Below are 24,564 nucleotides of genomic sequence, written 5' to 3' on the forward strand. Positions count from 1 at the left end.
TTGCTTGTATAGAATACTTTTTAAAGCGTGAATAAAAAATATTATCCATGTAATTTTTTTTGCCACAATAGTAGTTTTACCAAATTTCATACACTGAAAATGATGTATGGAACTGTAATTTATACTCATACTAATTAGAGTTATTATAAGTAAAGCAATAGGGTATACAATGCACGCCATCCATTGTTCAAACATTAGTACTGAAACTATCAGGTAATGAACTTAGTGAAATAAAACTAGTAAACTTATTTAAACCATTTATTAAAAATATATAAAATTACATATAACCAACAATATTGGACCATTATCTAAACATTTACTTAACTAAGTACAATATAAACCGTGATCCCTAATTAAGTTACTTATATTACTAAATTTCGTAATGGCCGAATTTGCATACAATATTACATTTTATATAACTAAGCTTATATTGAGCAATTTATAATTCCTTAAAATGCGACGGTAACCACATTTCTAAATACAGCTATGCACTAGAGACATTATCTCTTGCAAAGCTTTGACAGTCCATTTATATTTTTGGGTGATTACTAGTCTCAAAAACTCCATACGATGGCAAGTTAAAGGCAAGATTTGAATCTACTTGACTCTTTTTCCTTGTTCATCGGCAAATATTCATTATGGCAAAATACCATTAAATCAATTCAAGTACAATATGCATAAAATTTTGTGACCATCAAATCTCAATAAATTAGGAAATTTAATGAATAAAATTTGTATATTTTACAATAAGGCCACGGCAGCTTTATCGTGTAAGTCATAAAAGTAACTTTTCATTTACTTTGCGGTCGGTTAAGCAACTGTGTCCCAATAATGTTTCTAGAGCTGGCTAAATTTCGTTAAGATAAAAAATAATTTTGAATTATCACATTTTAGATGACCAGTGACCAAGCTATAAAGAGAAATGTGACAGTCACAATAGTTTCATTATTCCATAATCAGTGTAAATGTTTTTTTTTCAATTCGAACCAACTAAAACGATTGGGATACAGAACCCTTATAACCGCAATCAAGTCTTTGAGTATAGATATACAATTAAAAGAAAATATATTTTCAACAAGGTTTTGGTAAACAAACCTCAATAATTAGCTGCGTATTTTTATATACGTAGAATAATTGTCCTTACATCACATTGGAATTATATTATCACATTATCACCGACTAACTATAACTTCAGTGAATACTGTACACGAAAATTTTGTATTCTTACTGTTTATCATTTTTACATCAAATTCAAATCACTTTATTTCTAATAAGACATTAATATTTTTAATGGCTTCAAAACATAGTTCAAAATATTTTTTTTTACATAGATAAAAACTACGACGTAGTTTATTGTACACAAGCGAAAGACGCGTCCATAAGTAACAAAATTTCCGTGTACTTCTATATCTAATTAACCTATCGAGTGGATCGGAGTTTCCAACGAAGGAAGAGGAAAGCAGAAATACGAAGGAGTAAGAAAATTAGGCACAACGCTGCTATGTCCAGTGTGAAGTCGGCGTTGGTCATGTCGAGCTCTTCTAGTGTTATCTCTGGTTTCTTAAAGTGACAGTAGGCCTGAAATTGTAATAATTTATTTAAGCTTTTTTTAATAAATATCGATCTCAGTTGAATGTTACATGCGATGTATGTGCATGTATTGCGAACCTACCCCTGGGACGTGGGCCGCGATTATGCACTTATGGACTTTGTGCTCTAACGGATTCAATCTAAGACTAAGTGTAAACTATAAAGAATTGTAACATCATTGGATTATAATTTATTTTATTATACAAGAAACCATAGACAAGATACCATCAGCCTTATAGATCTTATTTTTAAGATATTTATTTTTTATTATCAGTTTAAAACTACATTTTTATTATACTAGAAGCACTTGATACATTGAAAAACCTAATAAATTAACTTTCTTTTGTTTAATACAGTATTAACAAATTACAAATAATAATTTATAGAAAAATTTATTATATTTAAAAAATTTGCTACATACCTGATGACACGCAAGATTAGTCCTATTAAAGGAATACGTTGCTAGTGCAGTTCCTTCGAAACCGTATCGAATATACGACACGTAGGTGATCCATCGCAGGTATACAGGTATCGCGTTAAACGACACGAAGAAACCACTGAATAATAGGAATGGAACCGACATCACTGGCGCAAGGAATACTCCGTTCTGAAATTAATGTTTGTTTTAAGCCGGAACGTATAGTTTGTTTTCCATTATTACCTATACTATTAGACTGGCAAATGTCAACTGTCATCTCTCAAATGTCATGTATTACAGTATTCGTAAGACCATAGATTCCACATAATATGAAAGTTAGAAATAATGTATTTAAATTAATAAAAGATTTCTGCCGATAACACTGCTTTGCTGCACTTTCCTTCTTACAATTATTTGTTTTGGTTTTTTGTGTGTATTCATTTGACTTGTGATATTAAAAATCTTAATTCAACATAAATTTTATAAACTATTATTTGAACAAATCAAACCCATTTTATTTCTGTCACTGCACCACTGAAATTGATGCATTGCAGACACATTTTTTCTATTATACAAAATTCCTTTTGTACAAAATTTTCATAACAATAAAATCGAATTATCAATCGAATCGATTAAATGCAAAATATACGGAAATTTATTTTTATTATGAATAATTTACCTGCACATTCATAGCGGCACCAACAACAAGTCCAACACTTTGCGCCACAAACGATATAAGGAGACACGAAGAGAGGAACATCGAAAACCGGAACCACTCTAGAGGTTGTGACGTCAGCAGGTATACTATCACCACGTAGATTATACAGAATATCGCCTGGAATACAAGATATTAATGATTTTATTAAGAAACAATTATATCGTAACGTAAGCAAGCAAGCAATACCTTCTCTAAAGGTAAGTTCCATTAACGAGACGTCTGTCACGTCAGACTTGACGTTTCGTACGTCAAAAATGCATTAGATTTTGGCATACGGGAGTCATGTCAATTCTAGTTTCTATGTCACCCTAGTGTCACATAGCAGAATGTTAATGGAAATATATTTACCCGTTTAATATTAAGCAACAAAAACACAATCTACTAACCAAAAATAGGATCTACCTTACATTTTCTATAACCAGTAACATTGATTTTCAGAGGTTGGTAGAATAAAAACAATTAATCTAATAAATATATAATTTCACAAAAACACTAAAACTTTAATTTTTCTCTATTCTCTTTGTGTGAACCTTAAAAGCTTTCTTAAAGATTTATATTATATTATTAAATAATTTTAGATTAGATTATTAAAGTAAAGTCTCTGGCATTTACCTGGAAGGGAATATCTGAAACGGTGATAGCCAAATAATAAGATCGTAGCGAATACCATCGGTTAAAGTGTTCTTTTACTAGCACAGGCATCTCTAGGGGAACTGAAAAATTAAAAAAATATATAATTTTTTATTTGAATTTTTAATTGTTCGAGAAATAAATAATATTTCATTAATCAAGCGTAAAAGACTACGTCATTGTATAAGTATTCTGTGAAGACTCTTATACACTTAAATTTCTATTTTAATATAAAATTTTATTTGCAACGCAATAATATGATCGACAATATATTTCTTGAATAAAGATAGTATAAAAAAAATACTTACAACTCAATATAGTGATGGTCATAGATGTGTACATGAGGAACAGCATATTGAAGAAAAGGAAACCGAGATTTGAGAGCACCTTGGAGCCGTCGTTACCAATATCGTAGTAGAGAGCCCCGATCAAGAAGCCTACCAATATGTGAGCGAAAAGACGCAGGTACATAAGTGTCTGAAAATATTATGAAACATCAATTATTTTTTTTTATTTATAACCTTAAATATTACTTTTTTATGTTTTTTATAGAAATTAAAAACGCCACTATTTAGTGCCTTTTTGCTAGCAATATCGTAAATATCTCCAATACTGAGGTGACTATTCTGGAAGTGAAAGTATATAAGAAAAATAATTATACATAGATGACAGTGGGTACGTGGAGATACATTGTCATTATAAGTACTAAGCTTCCTGATGAAGCGTATAAAAAAGCTAAATTTTTTCTAGAAAATTACGACTACAACGGACATAAAGCAATATTATGGGAACTCACCCAATCTCTTCTACTGAAGAGCAAAGTCCTTTTAAGCACGACCCAGAATTGTTTGCCTTCGGATGTTGCATATCTACGCGGGGAACCATCAGTGCCTAAAAGGGCCACTTCAGCATTGTCTTGCTTCTCTGTGTCCATTTGCACTACCAGTGGCTCGGCTGTAAATACATTAAAAATACATTTTAAGAAATTAAGAACCAAGATTATTGAAGTGTAACCTAATAAAGTTATTATATAGTAATATTCCGTTCATTTTGGGTTGTTTGCTATATAAGCTGACGCTTGATCATGTGACCGTTAATTTTCAAATTAGAATGGCGACAGCGGGTCACGTTGGTCATAAGACTATTTGTCTATGGCCCTCGCATTAGTATAGTTATGTTGTCACATTATCTGTGGTTTATAAAATTTATGTTCTACAATAGTGCATTGTAGTCATTTTCTAATGAAGCTTAATTGCTATAATTATGTTCAATAAACTTATTTGTTCTAGAAAATTCTCGCGTTTGATTGTTTTAAAAAGCAACTGGTGATAAATTAAGGGCGTTTCCTATTTTCCAAGTATAAAACAGTCGCAAACTTATGACATTCGAAAAACACCATATTTAGGTATTATTCAACAAGTAAATAAATGTTTTTTCCACATCCTATGTATGAAGGCACAAGACACTGAGGTCAAAGAGTAAAAACGCTTATCGTTTTAATAGATTAACGAAAACGTATAGTTACATATTAATATAACCTCAATCTTGGCAGTATAAATTAGTGTCTACCTTATGGAACAAAGGTTATTTAATTTTTTAATAAAACGCATAATACCTCTATAAGACTAAGCCATGCCATTTTTAATACCATTACGAAAGCGTAAATATGTACAAACGGAATTCATGACACAACCCCATTTTTCGACATTTATCAATCAATTATAAAAACATTCATAATATATTCATAGCTTTGTACAGATTTATAAACAAAAAAGAGGACTATTACTTATTATTTATCTATACATTAAATGTATCACCAACGTTTGTATAGCGATTGTTGTCAAGGCCTAACTTAACTATAAACTTCTGAGCCATCCTAGTCTATGGTACAAGAGGAAAAACTTTGACGTACGCCACAATTACGTGTGAAAAATATAAATTTCAAAACATGTACATCTGAGCGGACGTAAACAGGAAGTTATCTGTAACCTTTGAACCCTGTTATCATGGTCCTGGTTGATATCAACTTAACACCTAAATTATAAAATTATTGCCCGTGTTTAGAGGAAAAGAGAGGTACATATATAAAATTTCGTAGAAAATTTTATTAACATAACATGTAGATATCATTAAGCAACAATTACGCTTCAAGAAGAATATAATAATACTTACATAATGTCTAATTCACCATTATTTAAGTTTCAAAATTTACTTTTTGATAACTTTACAGTGCTTGCTATAAAGTTGATATGTATGTGTTATAACAAATAACATAAAATATTACGTAACTCTCATTTCAATATACACAAACTAGTCATGAAAATCCAATAGCTCTGTTGTTTCAAGGGCCATGTAGAGTTTAGTATCAAAAAAACAAATGACGCAAATCAAAGTGTTATAGACAATAACTGAGCTCTATGAATTGAGCTTCAGTTCCACGAAAATATGCCTTCTACGAACATAAAAGTGCGGATATAAGCACGTAAAAGTAACATCTATAATTTGTAAAACTTAAGTACGTGGCTTTAAATGTATCTTCTGAAGCAAAATGAAACAATTTGAATTTCCCCGCAAATGGATCTTCGAAATTTCTAACAAAAATACCGGGTAACTTTAAACTTTAAAGAATTATTCTCACCTTTACTACCCTTAGAAATTTCATTAGCGGCGAACTGCAATAAACCGTTCTGCAAATTACTCGTGCCATTCGTACCGTTTGCCCCATTCGCACCATTCGGTACGTCCCCGGCGAATTTATCTCTTACTTGGGACGCGTCGTTTATGTTCCAGTCTAATGCGCTCTTCGCAGACTCCTCCATATCCTTTCGGTTATTGTAATTCGGTTGAGTTGGGAATGGTTTGCCATTTCTGAAGAAATATATAGTAATGAAGCGATTAATTTATACTGATATCATAATGATTGATTGTCATTGGTCACTGACGTAATATGACGCGTTCATACGCGTCTTCACGTCCAGGAACTGTTGACACAGCGCACAATTGTTGCGTCTATCTGATATTAATCCTGTGGAGCCGTAGTCAAATTACTAACCTGATATCATTCTTCCCATTTTCAATAGCCCGGACAAGTTTGCTCGTGTTCTCGCCATACTCCCCACACGATACTTCTATGATGAAAGACGCCGGGTTGTGGTATGACGGACACTGCAGGTTCAAGCTGCCCAGCCATTCCACTGTTGACGGATAACGATATGCCAATATAGAGCCAATTCTTCATATTTTTACTAACATTTCAGATAGCACTTTGTTTATATTGACGTAATATTTTTTATATCAAGCTGTAGATAAACTTTGTTCCTACCATTGCCTTTCACTCATATCTTAGGATTAATCACGTGACCTGCTTTTTACGGAATACAGACCTTAAATTTAACTCAAAGCGAAAAAAAATATTTTACTATTCACATAAAACACGTATAATTGATTTACAAGACACAATGTTAAAAAAATATATCTGTGATCAAAATAATATATCAGCAAATCAAAAAGCTTTCAATAAATAATTGCCATAATTGACTCATTTAGTATGCGATTATCCAAAAATACATTCTCAAATGCATATATGTATGATGGAATTTAAAATAATTGCATTTTATAAAATATTTTAAATAATAATAATATTCAAGAGACGCTATAATCCAGTATAGGTCTTGGCCTCAGGTGGCATCCGTTTCTGCGATCATTTTTTTTATAAACAAGTAGGTGATCGGGTTCTGTGTCTGACACATGGGATTTTAGGTTTGAGTCATGCCAGTTTTCTCACGAGGAGCATGTAAAAATTTTAAAAAATCCATTGGTGCACAGCCGTGATTCGAACCCACGACCTACGACGAGGGTCCCACACTTAAGCTTAACTTATATATATTCAATTATCAATGTAGCAAGAATCAACTCGCAGATATATATATGAAAAATAGAAATGTTTTAATATGTGTATTTCCCTATTGACGTAAGCAAAGGTCAAGAGAGCCTCAAAGAAAATGCACAGTTGTTTTCCTACTATCAAGGAGGCATATTATTGTCACATAATTGCTACTCCAACAAAGCAGCAAGAATAAATCAATTCTTTATTCTAAATTCAATAAATAAATTGTAAGTAATCTCTACAATGTACAAGTGTAGGCAATAAGTAAGTTCAATTATATTTTTCAACCTTCTTGTTTATCGGGTACTAATAATTAACTTTGAATGATTTTTAGCCTATCCATCTTAAAAGGCAGATTACAACAAAAAAAGAACAATTAAGTACCATTTTTTTTTCTGTGATTTTGGTAGCTTAGAACCCTGTCCAGTTTTTAAACTTAGCCAGAAGCTATGGAAACATACTTTTGTAATTTTAAATTGAAGTCGAATGTTTGGGCAAATCCAGCTAAAAACTAAACTTCTAAGTTTAAAACCTTTTTGAGTAGCTTTAACTAATTTTAGGAAGCTGAGACTTTTTTTTTATTTGAACAACATTTAAGACAATCATTTCACAGGAAAACAAACTGCAAAATACCTACACCAAAAAAAGATATAGATATTTTTTGAAACCTCGCTGGCAAAAAATATTCAAAAAACACAAAAAGAAATATAACTTGAAAACTAAAAAAAACGCGGAACACATGGGGTATTTTCGTACACCCCTAGGTGTGAGGAATATAAAAAAATAAATATTGACGTAACTAGTTGGACCACCCTGTATATTTGAAGACTTTTTACATAACAATGAATGCAAATTAAAATGTGTTGGAGCTTAACTTAATTAGTATTAATATCCATTGTAGCAAAGAGTAGAAAAGTAAAAACCTATTGTTAAATTTGTTTAATATCGCAACGTAATATAAAACTCACCTAGCCGTCCAGTACTGCCTTGATAAACACACTGGCCTTCAGCGAGCGTGTACAAGTGGTCAAACATCTCAAACAAACGCGCAGATGGCTGGTGAATGGTACAGATAATGGTTCTACCACCACTCGCCAATGTCTTCAACAAGGAGATACATTGGAAGCAAGAAGAACTGTCGAGACCAGATGTTGGTTCATCGAAGAACATAATCGGTGGGTTGTTAACCAGCTCCAACGCGATTGAAAGACGCTTCTTCTGTCCTCCAGACAGGTTCGAAGTCATGGTTTTCAGATGATCGGCTAGACCAAGTGTTTCGAGGATCTCTTGAATCTGTAAAATCGTTTATCGAGGATAAGAAAAAAAAGTGCAAAATCGTACAAGACATTCTTTGTCATTTCTGTTCCATATTTGTCCACATTTGTTTAAAGCGGACGAATCCAATATTGCGATTTAAAAAAAAACGATAAATTCGAATTTAACAGCTGAACAGAGTTTCTACGTTAAAAAGATTATTTTCTTCCTAAAACTTTTTTATTTATTTAATTTATTTATATATAACTGACCACTTCCTCCTTATCTTCCCTTGACGTAGCAGTGGGCAGTTTAAGCGACGTAGCCACTTTCATAGCCTCCTCGACAGTTAGGTTACCGTGCAACTGGTTATCCTGCATAATGTAGCAGGAGAGCTTGCGGAAGCTAGACAGGTTGCGTTCCATGCCGTTTACTGTTATACTGCCTTCCATACCTGACGTTCTGCGAAGAAAGAAAATTTAACGCATTTTAGATTGTGATCTTGTTAGACTAATCTCCAGAAGGAATAGGACACATACCTATTGTGTCGCAGTATGAAGTAAATCATTAAAAAAATTGTATGTATCAACGATTTTTTTTAACAGATAATATGTAATAATACGCTCTAGAATCTCATAAAACGGTAAAATGTATTCGCGTTATCACAAGACAACATTAACAAAGTGTTTGTACTTTGATGTTTCTAGGGAACATAGTGATGGGAATTCAAAGAACCGAAATAAAAAACAAAGCAAAGCGAATAGAAATATAGCAAAATTTATTTAACAATATTTTAGAAAATTATAATGATGTTATATGAATCGCACTACTGACCTCAAACATTGTAAAAAAATAGCCTTGAAACAAATAATAGTCTAAAAAAAACAATGTCATTTTAGATAAACTTAGTAATTATACATTTAATTCTATATTTCCTTGAACGTTTGATAACAGGTACGCGTACATAGGAATTGATCGCGGACCATATCGATAGAATCAGTGTTCACTTCCGGACGAAATAAGTTAAGTAAAGTTACGATTTCATTAATTCAAGGTAATTACAACTATAATATATGTGGTTAAACAAGATTTGTGTTAACAATTATCTAAAATATAGTGTATTCTGTCGTACTTCAACATAAACTTCCGTTACGTCACGTACGGATTTCTTTTTTAAATTGACTTACAATATTTTTATCATCGACTACTAGCTAATAGATACGATTTATGAAAAAAAAATTGTCAATGTCTCCATCTCTCTGCAAATTCCTTAGCATAAAGATATTTTTTTTAATATTGGTTTGTACTCTCAACGATGTTGTAAGTCAAGTTTTATTTAAGAAATCGTTATCACTGTGTGTTTATCAACATAGACATTTTGATGCTTAAAATCATCAGCCGAATCCATCCAACAGCCATACGCAAAATTTAATTTAATTTATTCAAAATGTACAACTTTTTATACCTTCAGAATATTCAAGTCACACAAGGTTCAAGGTGCTTCGTATGACTTCCGAGGTCGTTTAATAAATTATTTTACTTAGCAGAAATATAAATATTTCGATCTTCATTCTCATTAACAGCGAATCCTTTTTTGCATTAAAGATTATTATTTGACCTAAGTATAGTAAACATATATAAACGCAATATATGAAAATTACTGTATTTAAAAGTAAAATGAAATAGTTTTGGGCTCGCCCTCATCTAAGAATAAGCAAAAAATTGACTGTGCCTTCAGAAAAAAAGTAAAATTGGTATCAAATTTCAAAGAACTACTTTCGTTAAATTGTTGGCCTAGTGGCTTCAGCGTGCGACTCTCATCCCTGAGGTCTTAGGTTTGATCCCCGGCTTTGCACCAATGGATTTTTTTACTATGTGCGCATTTAACATTAGTTCGAACGGTGAAGGAAAACATCGTGGGGAAACCGGCTTGCCTTAGACCCAAAAAGTCGACGGTGTGTGTCAGGCATAGAAGGTTGATCACCTACTTGCCTATTCGATTCACAAACGATCATGAAACAGATACAGAAATCTGAGGCCCAGACCTAAAAAGGCTGTAGCGCCATTGATTATTATTATTACTTTCGCTAAATATTAATTCAAATGATTAAGGAGTAGCTTCAGTTTATCCTTGACGTTCGTTTAACGTCTTTGCTTCTTCTTGTTATTAAATTAAAAAAATGGTTCCAATAACTAAATAAAAAAAAACGACAAGCAAAAAACATGACAAAGATCATGAACCTTTACACTCTTCATAGACCAATCTGAATGCTTGTATCAAGAAAGTACAATGATATAAGTGGCATATGACAAATATCTTAACAGGACATACAAACGTTCATTGATCTACTCTAATCATTTTATCAGTATTATAAAAGCAATAATGGAGGACATTAAACCTCCGTTGAATAACATTATTCGTGTCTTCTTAATTTTTATAATATTATTAGCTGGCCCGGCATACGTTGTGTTGCCATGTAAATAATTTGTAGGGAATTTCTAGTGCAGAAAAAAAAATTGGTGATAGAAGAGAGAACATTTAGGGTTGTATGTATTTTTCAATCCCACATAATAAAAATAATAAAAATTATATCCAAAAAATTTTTTTTTGGGGGGTGGACACCTCTTGTCACTAAGGGGTTTGAAAGATAGATAGATGGGTCTAGTCGTTTTGGAGGACTATGGAAACGAAAATTGTGACACGAGAATTTTATATATTAGATAAACATCTTTTATGTATGTGTGCCAAAGGAAACCCGAACACGTCATCAGCTACGGATAACAATAAGTTTTGTGTTTGTCATTCTAGTTGGAACCACAGAGGACATTAAACTACGTAACCTTATAACACAACTACACACCTTATTAACCAATTCCAAATCCGCGTATAAACGTTCATCCGTTGTGTTAATAGGTCGGGATTTCGATTTTTTAAATTAAATAAAGGTCTAAATTATGATTAAACTTTACCAGGTCTTTTACATGTTTATAAATTATGTTTTAAACTGATTTCTTTACATAAACACAACTCACAACTGTCAAGGGCACGATAAAAGGACATGTCTCTCATAGCTTAATATCATTACTGAGATTATATCCACAAAAGGCATTGTACCCATGTAAGGATATACCCTTAAAACAGTTTACTTGACCTATGGAAATGTCCTTAGAGCGGTTTTAATAACAACTATATGTATTGCAATCACCCACCCTCGACCATCTAGTGAAAATGGATATGACACACTTAAGAAGAAAGTCCAAAGACATCCAATACAGGCTCTTGGATAGAAAGCGATCTGGAGAGTAACAGCTAAAGGGTGAATTATTAGCTAAAAAGTTATGGCGCGAACGAGCGGGTTCGGAGTCACGTGTTAACATAAGTAACAAATTAAAGAGTCATTTAAAGAGAAACTGTGAGTGGCTTTGTTTATACTAGAAGAAACATTCAGGAACGCAAGTTAAAAATAGAAAACTCATATTTCATTATATCTTATATTTTTATATTTATACAATATTAGAACATTAAAAAAAGAGTGTAATCAATTCACGTAAGTATAATTAAACTTCAATATTAACAAACTTCTAAAATAATATCGTCGAAATCGGAATTGATTTTATAAGTAAAGTACATACGTCCTAACTGTAGGGTTTTCAAATATGGGGCTAGATAAAACATAAATCTGCCTATAAATACTCAAAAGACTAGATTATGACCTCACTTTAACCCGTTGTAGCTTGTAAATTGTAAGAACAATATTTTAATGCGTAATTATACCTAATATCATAAATTTGTAATTGAATCTACGGTGATGACAAAAAATAACCTTCAAATTTGCACTTGAAGCTTCGTCACATCAGGCATCGTTAAGTGTATAAATAACCCCTCGGCTCATGAATTTTTCATATTTTTTTATTTATTTAAGATTTCTCTTCATACCTGTGCTAAGGGCAAATGGATGTCAGTAATCAGTTTTATTATCCATGCGCACAAAACTCCTATTAAACATATGTTATTTCTGTATAAGTATTAGTTTTTTAAGACCCATATCGTTTACATCTATATTTAATAAATATTTTTTTACACTTGTTATATATGTTATAGATATCTTGCAATTGGTTAATATTCATTCATTGTTAAAAGAAGACTAGATGAACGCAGATGGTCTCCAAACTTATAATAAATTAAATGCTTAAAGTTTTCTGATGACAGAAGTTAGAGTATTAAGCCTGTTTGTTTGTTAAAGGGTCCAATTTGGTTGCATTGTTACTGTTGATTGTTTATAAATATGACATTTTATTTTTAAATTAATAATCGCACTATGAATACGTAGTCATTATGACTACGTATTCATAGTGCGGGTTCAAGAATTTACAAACCATGAATGTACATTTTCTTAAAATTTAAAATCCTCTTTCGGAAAAAATACATAGTTTTAAAAATATATTCGAATTACGGTCTGACATCCCTTCCTTAGAAACGCAAGCGATTGCAAAATTGTTGTATAAACATTTCTAGAATTAGCGCTGCTTACTAAACGTGGTAGTAAGACGACTTTAGCTAACATTACAAATTAAATGGCAACAGGAAAATCCTTTCACAACGATTCGATTGCATTTCATTTTTAATCACTTGACGTCGATATTTTTAATCATTAACGATGTTTGTTGAGTCCATAAATATTATGAAAATGCTTAGAATAATTTCGCACATATTTATCAAAAAATCATAAAAGTTTTACTTATATAGACCAATTATTATTTCTGGGTTTGTTTACAAGTGAAAATTCAAAGTTTAAATTGTAAACACATCTATTCTGCTAATTACACCATTTCAATAATTAAGGACACATTTGCAAATGCTCCGAACAAATTGACCGCATGACCTACTTAATGGCCGCTAGATAACAAGAATCCGGTTTCCATACATACGAGCATTTAAGTCTTTTGCAACCCTATATAAACATAAGCTGGGCTTGAAGTAGAGGTATCACGGAAATGCCTTAGCAGTTTTAAGTTATTGCCGTTAAACAAAACTGTCTTTACCACAAGTATCTACTTAAACTAGACTATAAAATATTGTAGACTAGCGTACTAGATTACCATACGTCTTTATATAATATTATGAAGAAGACAATAAGCTTATACGAATATTATCAAAATCTAACAAACCAATTTAGAAAATACGATTGCAGTTTTTGCAGAATTATAAAGCTACAAAACACGAGGTCATATACTTTTCCAGTTCAATGGCCTTTAGGACTTTGTTCTTTGTTCACAAAAATACAATAACACATAATTTTAAACCAAATGCAATTATATAATGTTGTCTGTTTTTGTTTTCGTTCATGTCTCGTTTGTTTATATTTTTTATTCATTTGATAGTAACCTAGAGTTATATAGTTAGTATAAAAGTTACGATATACAAAAGGGAACATAATTAGTCGTTATTGCCATCGATTGTGGAACTAAACCTTGAAAAATCTATTACCAAACACCTCATTACAAAAACAAATACTTTAGATATATAAAAACATTGATAAATAAAGCTAATAATCAAGTTGTGATTAGAAAAAATTGATAAGACAGAATATTCAAGATGTCTTTATAGATAACATCGTTTTCAGAATTTAAAGAAGTGGTTAGACTATAATTAAAACATACACAAACATGTAATCAAGCAAAAGACGACATAACTAAAACTATTTAGTATGCAGCTCAGTCGTACAGTAAATAGTAAAAGATTCCTTTAAAATACATATATTTTCTGCATAGCGTACAATAAATTTATAGATAAATGTAAGAAGTTACTATTACTTTACGCTCATTAGCCAAATAACATCATACGGCAAAAGACTGCACTATTGTAATTACGTATTTGCAATTAAAGAGAAAAACCTTAACATTAAAAGTCAATTACACTATATCTTTTGTTGAATACCAAGGTGAAACCTTACCGGAAGAGCCTTAAACAAAAATTATTCGAATACAGAACTTTTCTGACACTTATCTGCGTAATGTTTCCCAGAAACGTTTAACCATGTAAAACTTAATGAATACAATTCACCATAATACATGTTTACTCATATTGTAATTACATTTGATCGGGAATTTAGATGTCTTCGTGGTAAACGACCTTTGGTTCTTGGGGAAAAATTGCTTATAAAATGTATACTATGTATTTACGTAGACATAGAAATATGTCTTCCATGCCCAGTCAGATTACAAATATGGAAAATTTTACTAGATTATACTAGTTTGTAAGCAGTAGCTTTCACTCCAATGCAAATCAACACCGTAAGTCACCCGTAACCATGATGTAAAGCAAAACGTCGGCCATTTATTTAGTAACTAGCTTCGCACGGTCGAAAGTTTTTAACACCTTGAGTTACATTATTGAAATTTAATAAGAGATAATTTTTTTAGTAACAAATATATACTGTTTGAAATATTGTAGCAGAAATATTTTATATCGGTCCTGTTTTTGAGTTTATAACTCTTTATAATAAAAGTATAGATATGGTATGTTGCTTATAATCTTTCAAGTAGATAAAATCTCACATATAAACAGACAGTTCTAAAGAAGACATAAATTATTTTGTTTTAAAGTTAACAGCCATGTTGATTTTAAAGTACATAATATGTACTATTACTATGTCACACGATGTTTACCTTCTCTACTATTTTCTTAAATAGCGTTTATTTCAATGAATACAAACTTCAATTACATAGAGCACAAAACTTTGCTTTCGTGGTGAAAGCAAAAACATTAATTCACGTCACAAGAGAAAGTGCACCAAAACCACAAGAACTTGACAACTAGAGATCTTAAGAGCAAGGTAAAGTGACTGCACACATTCGAGTGAGGTACTCTTTAAATGTATATGATTTAACTGATATATTATCAAGTGGTTTTGTTTTGTATTTCAAACACAAACAGATATTATGAAATAATCATTTTTTAAACGAACGCGATTATTTATAAGATAATTCAATTAAATATCCCTCAAAAGAGGTTTTAAGGTTTTTTTTAAACAGGGGACAATGGGCGGATGATAAGTGATACCGCCCTTACTCACTCATAGCCGGAAGGCTCACAAGTGCGTTGTCAGTATTTTAAGAATGGTTGGTGAATGGTAAAATACTTCAATTCAGGCAACTTCCAAATTGTGCGGCAAAACTTACGAAGGGCTTAATCATAATACGGACGGACGTGGAGGTATAACATGTAAACCAAGAAAACAATAATCTGGTGTTTAGTTTTAAAGCATAAAAATATTTGTCTAAACAGAGAATTTACCGATAAGTTGTACGGCATTATGCATTTTACGACATCACATATAAACAATTGTTTTCTTTTACTCGACTCTTACAATAAAGTGTAAATAATTTAAATGCGTTGTGTGACTGCACAGATTTTACAGTGACGGTATATAATGTTAGAATGATGAACGCTTGTAAAAATATGAGCAAAACCGTAAATAGATAGTGTATCGTTCCGTGCAAACTGCATCACTCGCTTCCGAAGTAATCTTTGATCCTTAAAGTGTAATTATCTAGAATATTAATAGTAATTGTTCTAATTACAAAACAAAATTCATTATAATTTTTCTTAAATGTATCACCAATAGACAATAGAAATACTGGTCCAAAAGCGGGTCTATATATATATCTAGAATATAATAGATATAGATAATGAGACATGCTGGTTTCCTCAAGTTGACCTTCACCATACAAGCGAGTGTTAGCGGGGACAGAATAAAAATTGAAAGTGATTGGTGCACAGCCGGGATTCGAACCGACGACTGATATGAGAGTCCCACCCTGTGGCCAATACTGCTTATACTTATTTTTTTAAGTAGTTTCAACAATAACGGTATTTTAACGTCATTGTGTCATTGTAAATGTCATTTATAAACTAATGATACTAATTTTGATGCACATAAATTAAGCGACTTAAATGATTGTTGACAATAGCCACAGCTAACTTTATATTACGTTGTTATTTTTAGATTTTAAAACATTTATCACTAATGGCTAATTAAGACTTAAACATTAGACTGATAATGCACTAACACGTATTTTGGCTATATCTACAAAAAATATTATAAAACAAGTTAAACTTCGTTCGTAAAAGTGGAACAATTTCCTTTGTCACTGGAATGGTGAAAGTAAGTCTTTAAAAACTTACCAAATATTAAATATCAGAGATAATACTCGTATTATGAAAATTATAACGTATGTACTAAGTTTAGCGAGGATTATTCCTTGTTGACGAAATAATAAACGAATGTGATACAAAGTAAAAATCTTTCCTTTCTCAACCGTTATTTTAGGAAATAGTTCATTGTCAAGATTGTTATCAGACATTAACAAACGCATCCGTAACGCAGATAGCCATGCGTTAACATTATAATTTTATCACCAGGACTAGCATATTAGGAAATGATAAGGTATGTCCGATTCAATTCACCGTTTCCTCTGCGTGGGCGTAAAAAGACTGCTCGAACATTATACATAATAGTAACGATGATGCATAGGCAGGAGGTTGTTTTATCTGTATTGTTGAATGAAAGATTGTAGGTTTTCATCAGGCACCAATTTTATTGTTTTTATAATCTTATTTTATTAATTTTTTTGCATTAACAATGAAGAAAACAATACTGAGAAGCGAATGCGTTTCAATTCAATTAGGTGTTGTGTTATACAGATCGAGTGTGTATTAAGACATACGAGACATACAACAAATGTGAATCTGAAACGTATGTTTGTTGAAAAGTGGGAGAGATTTTAGAGATCCATCCATGAACAATCTAGAGACCTAGTCTGATTATCTGACAATGAATCAATCTACTAGCTGACCCGGCAAACGTCGTTTTGCCATGTATATTATTTCCAGGAAACATTTTTTTAGTTCAATAAATAACCTATCTACTATAATAAAGAATAGAGGTTGATCGTAGAGGGGTGACAATTAAGGGTTATATGTATTTTTGTATGCTGTATCATAAAAAATGAAAACAAAGAAATTTGTCTAAAAAATAAAAAATATTTTTTTGTCTTGGACACTACTTTTGTGATAAGGGATCACTTAGGGGTTTGAAAGATAGATAGTAGCCGATTCTCAGGCTTAATGAATATGCATAAATAGTCATAAGCATTGGTCGAGCCATTTCGTAGGAATATGGGAACGAACATTGTGACACGAGAATTTTATATATTAGATTTCGTATGAATATTAATCAAAATTTTCATTATACTTAGGTATACGTACAGTTTAGTAAATGTTACACAAACTTGAAAACATATTGGTTTCCTTACAAAACCAAACACGTAATACACGAAATATGGAAACTTGTAAAAAAAACCAGTGGCGCTAAAATCCTTAGCAACATTATATTTCTTGATAATTTTCTAGCATCGTTTTCCTGTACCGTACAAGCGAGTCTTAAATTTATATTCTCAACTTACTTGTAGCCAGTAAGAATGTTGAGCAAGGTAGATTTTCCAGCGCCAGAGGGTCCCATGATTGCAGTAAGCTCACCAGACCGCAGCCTTCCTGACACCGACTTAAGGATCGTCTTGACATCTGAAAAATAATTGTTTAACTTGTAATATTTTGCTAATAGATAAATCAGATTAATAAATAACATAATAATAATAGCCTTTAATTCAGATGCATCTACATTTAAACACATTCCAATTGAATCGTGTTCTAGTGTATCTCTGTGCCCTTTTTCGGAAAGGTCTCCCCCAAATCCCGCCATTCCTCTCAGCACTAAGCCACTCTCTGCCATGTACCATCTGATGTTTCTTTGATGTGCTCTATCCACCTTCTAAGTTTTCTCCCTCTTTTTAGTTTGCTGTACCTTGGGCATCAGTTTAGTGGTTTTTTGCGGCACTTTTCTGTTCCTCTTGCCATGTGACCCGCGGATTTCCACTTAAGTTTATTTATTGTTATTGTAACATCTGTTACTTTAGTTATTTCTCTTAACGCTGTGTTCTTTATTTTGTCTCCGTGTCTTCCGTATCATACATAACGATGAAACGCCGTACTCGTAACTTTGTATCCAGATTTGAGATCCATATGTTAGCACAGGTAGTATACAAGTATTGAAGAGCTTTCTTTTAATCACCACGCTCGTTTTCTTATTTTTCATGACTTCTTTGAGCGCCCAAAATCTCTTCCATGCTTTTGCTATTCTTGTGTCGATTTCTTTTACTGTTGAATTGATCATAGATATTGTCTGACCGAGGTACAAGTATTCAGCTACGTAGTCTATTATACTGTTAATTAGTAGTATTATTACATTTCTTGAATAAATATCATATTAATCATCAATAAATATTAATACAAATATTATTGGAATCTTTATTAATTTTTCATAAAAACTCAAGAAAATGTGAAGGAACAATTAACTCATAAACTAACAATATAGAAGCTCATAAACATATAGCTAATAATAGCTATATGTCTTATATAGCTATATGTCTTATATAGCTATACTTCGAAGGGGCAGAGTAAGATTTATATCTTTCTCTGCCCCTTCGAAGTCTTTCCTAAGAGCCCAAAGCAAAATCGCAGATCCCTAAGTTACAATTAAGACGCATAATAACAAAGTAGATAACACTAGTTTCGGTAGATTCAAAACTATTAAGTAAGTAAATTAAAAGATAATCTTCGCCTTTTAATTTCAAAATTGCAAATCACGCGACAGGATGTCCACAAATCGCTAGCTGTAACATACTGATCAAGAAACACGGTATCAATTGCGTAATAAGCGAAACAAATCAAAGTGCCATTCTTACTTTATGCCTCTTATATAATCAAGTGTCTAAGTGATACTCAACTATGCCACTGAGAAAACCACGAGAGTGGACATTAGTCTGGACTTCGTGTTGATTTCGTCCAGTATACGTCAATATAATTACTTTTTGACAACTGTAACGCATCAATGTCATATTATTGACACGATTCCGATGTTGGCTTGTCCCTTAAATTTAAAGAAAGGCGCTTAGCGCTCACGAAGCGCTTCTCAATTTTTCATACGATTTTTTTGTTACATTACGTTAACAAATCAATAATTTAAATATTAATATAATGTAATTTAAATATTAATGTAACACGTTATCTCAATTCTCACAACACCCTCGAATAAATAGATATCATGATACACAATCGTGAGAGAATAAAAAATAATTAATGCCCACGACAACATACATAATTAATCTTTAAATGAGAATTGATTGCTAAAGGAAAATGTATATAAAATGCACAGTAAAAATTGCAATAGCTTAAACCACAAAGCCAATTATTATCGGTACCAACTTTTTTACTAATATTGCTTGGTATTGACAATAATTCCTTCAAAATTTAAGTTAAACAAAGGTTTGAAATGATTATTTCCTAAATAAAACTAACAAAACTAAAAGACACATGTTCAAAAATTTGGTGACGTTTCGAAAAAAACCTGTTTAACATTTAATACCTATATAATCATAATTAAATCTTATACTCTTAAACCATATCATATTTCATTTTTATTAATATGAATATTGATGTTTTCATTACGAGATATATTGCACTTTAAAAAAGGATATCTATTCGCCTTTCGCTTCACGCACTACGGGAATTATATCAACGTTTGGAACTTGTTTTTTAAATCACTGAACCATAGAAAGATTACTGTAATTGGCCATAAGTGGGGAATAAAAACACGATATAAATTACACACATTACTCAAGTTATAACAATGGCAACAGGACGTACCTATAATCATACTGATTACACCAATACATAGCATAGCATTCCGATATTAAAAATATTATGTAAAACCTTTATACTCACTTATCTCAACATTTTCTGTTTTATTGTATTTATTGACACACATTTTATTGTTAAAAATATAACCACTAAATTGTGCGCTCTACATTACATATCTCTGGGGGTTTCAAGTATGATAAGTTGTAATAAAAACTTAATTAGAGACAATAACAAAATAAAAGTTTTGTTAAGCCATAAAAACTCTTAAGTATAATTTAAAGTTTCTTGACAGATAGCTTATAAAAACCTTTTGAGTTTTCACGCGTACAAAATATAAATAAACCAGCAATATGACCACTTGTATTATTGGAACCGGTTTCCAATTATATATGACGTCACGGCCTTGCAAGACCTTGTTTTAAATCTAAACAACCAATTTAATTATTCCATTAAACGATTTATATCATCTACTATAAAACGAGAATAATATAATGCATTATCTTCATAACTGAATGGAATAATTCACCATTCGAATGCTTCAGCGATGCGCAGGAGTAGGTACACATGGGTAGTCAATTGTAAAAAAGGACTTTGCTCTATGTACCACTCCCGTTTGTCAAATAGTCAATATTATTTTTTCATTACTTATTAATTCATTAATTATTGGTACATTTACCAAGAAGATAAAAGTTTATTTCCATATGAGAATACAGATATGATTCGGAAATGCAATACATATATTTATACTCATATATAGATTAACATATTTGCCAAAGTTAATAAATAGTTATTGTTTTTAGAATGACGATAGAAAAGAAAACGTGAGTTGGCGGTAAAGATAAAATCGCATTAAGTGAAAACAATATAATAAATGGACGGAAAAATTCTTGTTATACCAATAAATTACAATACTCATATTCATTTATATCATAAATCATACAAGGACGCTACCATAACATATATAACCAAATATGAGTATACAACTCAAGTTTACATACGGAATGAAATAAAATTGTAACTAACTAATTTACAAGTTATGATATCATGGTTAACAAGTTCACCATAACGGAGTTTAAGATCTATTTGAGTATATGTGACATCAAAATAAAAAAATCATAAGATACGATTATTCTTTAATCAATTTACAGAAATAAGGCAGAAAATGTCTGCAAATAAAAACAAATAAAAACTTGTTTACATTTGAATGCAATAAATGTAACTACTGTGGCACATTCACCAATTTATCTGAGGTCTTAATCGAGTCTGCTACTATTTATATATTAAATAAAAATGCAAAAGCAAAGATAAGCATTGCTACACGTTGTTTGACGGCATAGCCCGCTGCTACGAATATAATTTCCTTAACTGAGTATACTCAGCGGTTGTTACTCTTTATTTGTAGGCATTACCCAAACAAAAAAATCAAGTCTTTCTTTATCTTCATCTGTTTAAAAATTATCGTAACCGTAAAATAATTCGTTAAGCAGCAAGGAAAAGTCTGATGTCTATGTCTATGATGTTTGTTAAAACATAACCATAAAGTCACAGTTTAGCAGAAGGGCTACTAAAGAGGTAGTAGTCTCACTCTTTTCACCTTTTAATCCTAGAAATATACAGTACAGGTTCCACTTGCAAGTGACTAGTATTAATTGTACAACAAACATAGATACCTTCTTTAGCTAGGTAGATCTTTTAGTAAACTATTATCGTATTATTTGATAGTACAAAAATTACGGATACGATAAGCATTTTCTGATTTTTATTGATTGATAATTACTTTTATTTCTAAAGCAGTAGTATTCCGGATCTACGATAAGATGACAAAATCGTTTTGTCATTGAAGATAAATTACGAAACAATTCCTTCATGAGAATAATATTTAATATGAACCATGTAAAATTAATGTCTTGACAAAAAATGTCTGTAAAACAAAATCATGTATGTTTTCCTAAGGTCTTTAAAAAAATGTCATTGTTCTTTGACCTCGAATACAATTAACGAGAAATCCTTTAACGATAATTATTTACTTCATTTTAAATAGCTAGAATATTTTACTTACTGCTTTTCCTTCCTTCCTGCACATTGTATGTAAGATCCGTAAAAGCCAAGTCCACTGGGGGTCGTTTGGGCAAATGGGTGAGGGTTTTATGATGCGTAGGCGCGATATTCACCTTGTGGCTCCTGTCAACAACGATAGGTTTAGAGTCCACAGGACCAGCCAACGATTCTTTGTCCACTTTTGTCATTTTGTGCACAATGGAGTGAGTCAAACGTTCATTCCCTACGTCACAGATGATCTACGGCGCGTGAGTATCGCCGCACTCTCGCGCACACACTGTTTGAGTGAGGACTGAGGAGTGGAGGACAGCAACGACTGTCGTGACGTCGCGATACGCGTTGAACTTTGTGCCGATGGATGGGTTGCAAGAATGACAGATTTCAAGGAAATCATTAATTTCGACAAATTAAGAAATGTATATACTTTATTCTTGTAATTTATCCTTATTAGCCAAGCATTGCAAAGGCTAAAACAAACTAAACCAAAATTATATTTGCAACTCATAGAACATATACAATTATAGCTTTATTTAATGCCTATTGATATCATTCTACTAACATTGTACAAATTGACATGTAGTATTTGATAACGTTATTTTTGATAGCCATATTTATATAATCTATTAATTGTGCATGTTATACAGTCCAGTAATGAATTAATTAAAGGAGTATGTATTTATACAAATATTGCAAAATTTTAATTAATAATAGATTTTAGCATAACAAGGCTAAAAACAAAGATAGTTCCTGTGAAAGATGGTCTGTGGTCTTAAGTTTCAAAGTAAATCCGAGAATTTTTCCTCAGGAAAAAATTTGGTCATAAGTGTCATAATAAAAGATGTAGTCAAAAGAAAGTATAAAACATTAATAAAAAAGTTATGTATTAATTATGAGGTGGAATGCCATATATTCACAGTCAATCTAACATTGAATCTAAAATTTATATGACATTATTCCATTATCTTCAATTGCTCAAGAAATCAATAATTAATAAGTGTGACATACACAATATAAACTTAGTGCTATATGGTGCTATAGAGAGTTGTCTTTATATAGAGGGAACACATATAGATAATCCATGAGTCGATGCAAGTTGTGCAAGCAATCCCAAATTGTAAACAAAAGAAGGAATTTCTAAGAATGTTTGTATGCATGATGCAGACGTTGAGATTATTGCGGGCTAGGATAATAAACTGACAAAAGAATGTACACAGCTGCAGTTTTTACTAATTTTCGCAACTTAAAAAGTACTTTATAACTCGATTGTTGTCATTATTAAGTGGGTATAATGCTATGTAGAGTGTATCATTGTATGGAAGACAACATATACCAACCAAAGCCAATGATTTTGATGCTCTAGGAAATTCGTCAGTAAATTGAGGGATGTTACATGGAGTTTACACTGTAAATTTATAGTTATTAATATTATGTAATTTTAAAGTAAAGGGCGATCTAGAATTCATTCATTTAGACAAGCATGTAAACTTAATTATAAGTATTTATGCATGCTACAATTCTTACCCTTACAAAATAATTTACTATCTCTCACAGCTATAATAAACAATACAAATAAGAATAGAATATGGGGTAATAAGTTCTATTAAGACTGTACTACCCTCAAGTTTTTACCTAAACACATGTTTAAATTTGACATAGAACTATATAAGAGCAAGAACTTTAATTATTATATACTACTTTTAAAAAAAAGAATAAGAAAGTTTCTTTTTTTTAAGTTTCCTTTCCTATTAATAATTATGTAAAATGTATTTAAAAAGTTATAATATATATATTGCTATATACATGATAAAAAACTGCATATATTTTATTTTCTATAACAAAGCAGTATGCAAAAACTGTAATAAACCTTTATAATTATCTCATAATCGTCTATTAAAGTTTTGCTAAATAAGTAGAGATACTTTATAATTTTTAGAAAGGAGGTCATGCAATATGTCTCTTAATACGCAAAATGTATATTTACTTAAAAAGTAAAGAGTATTTACCCTAGGTTGTTGATGATTAATTTTTTTTCCATTATTGTTTATGTAGAAAGTCCCATTTATGAAACGATAACTTTTACTTAAAATATGTATTTAAAAAATAAACGTATCAGAAATTACAAAGAAGTAGAACTATGGAATTATTTATTTTCAGGTAATAACAGATTGCAAATTGTCATTACTACATACATTATTGTAATTGTCATAGATATACGATATATTAGAGGATTTACCACAGGTAAAATCGAT

The 24,564-nt window shown here is 31.3% G+C and overlaps 1 protein-coding gene across 2 annotated transcripts; it reads right to left on the bottom strand.

Moving 5' to 3' along the window:
* Positions 1-244: 244 nt before the first annotated feature.
* On the bottom strand, positions 245-24,460 carry LOC123718648 (ATP-binding cassette subfamily G member 4-like). 2 transcript variants are annotated; one of them, XM_045675346.1, is made up of 13 exons: positions 24,319-24,460; positions 22,317-22,438; positions 17,965-18,082; positions 8,769-8,958; positions 8,211-8,535; positions 6,409-6,550; positions 5,995-6,224; positions 4,153-4,310; positions 3,665-3,833; positions 3,339-3,439; positions 2,688-2,843; positions 2,012-2,197; positions 245-1,578 (listed from the first exon to the last, which is right to left on the bottom strand). In XM_045675346.1, the coding sequence occupies exons 1-13, from the start codon at positions 24,348-24,350 to the stop codon at positions 1,420-1,422; spliced, it is 2,088 nt and encodes a 695-aa protein (XP_045531302.1). In that variant the 5' UTR covers positions 24,351-24,460; the 3' UTR covers positions 245-1,419. The 2 variants fall into 2 exon arrangements, with proteins under 2 accessions (XP_045531302.1, XP_045531294.1); XM_045675338.1 differs by lacking the exon at positions 24,319-24,460 and having other exon boundaries at positions 22,317-22,616.
* Positions 24,461-24,564: the final 104 nt, after the last annotated feature.

Source organism: Pieris brassicae, chromosome 2 (assembly GCF_905147105.1).
Source record: "Pieris brassicae chromosome 2, ilPieBrab1.1, whole genome shotgun sequence".
Classification (NCBI taxonomy): Eukaryota; Metazoa; Arthropoda; class Insecta; order Lepidoptera; family Pieridae; genus Pieris; species Pieris brassicae.

Coding starts and splice junctions, on each gene's coding strand:
- LOC123718648 (XM_045675338.1), bottom strand. CDS start 22,503: ATGACAAAAGTGGACAAAGAATCGTTGGCTGGTCCTGTGGACTCTAAA. Junction 6,225..6,408: donor AATGGGAAGAATGATATCAG/GTTAGTAATTTG, acceptor ATATTTCTTCAG/AAATGGCAAACCATTCCCAA. Junction 3,440..3,664: donor GACCATCACTATATTGAGTT/GTAAGTATTTTT, acceptor TTAATTTTTCAG/TTCCCCTAGAGATGCCTGTG.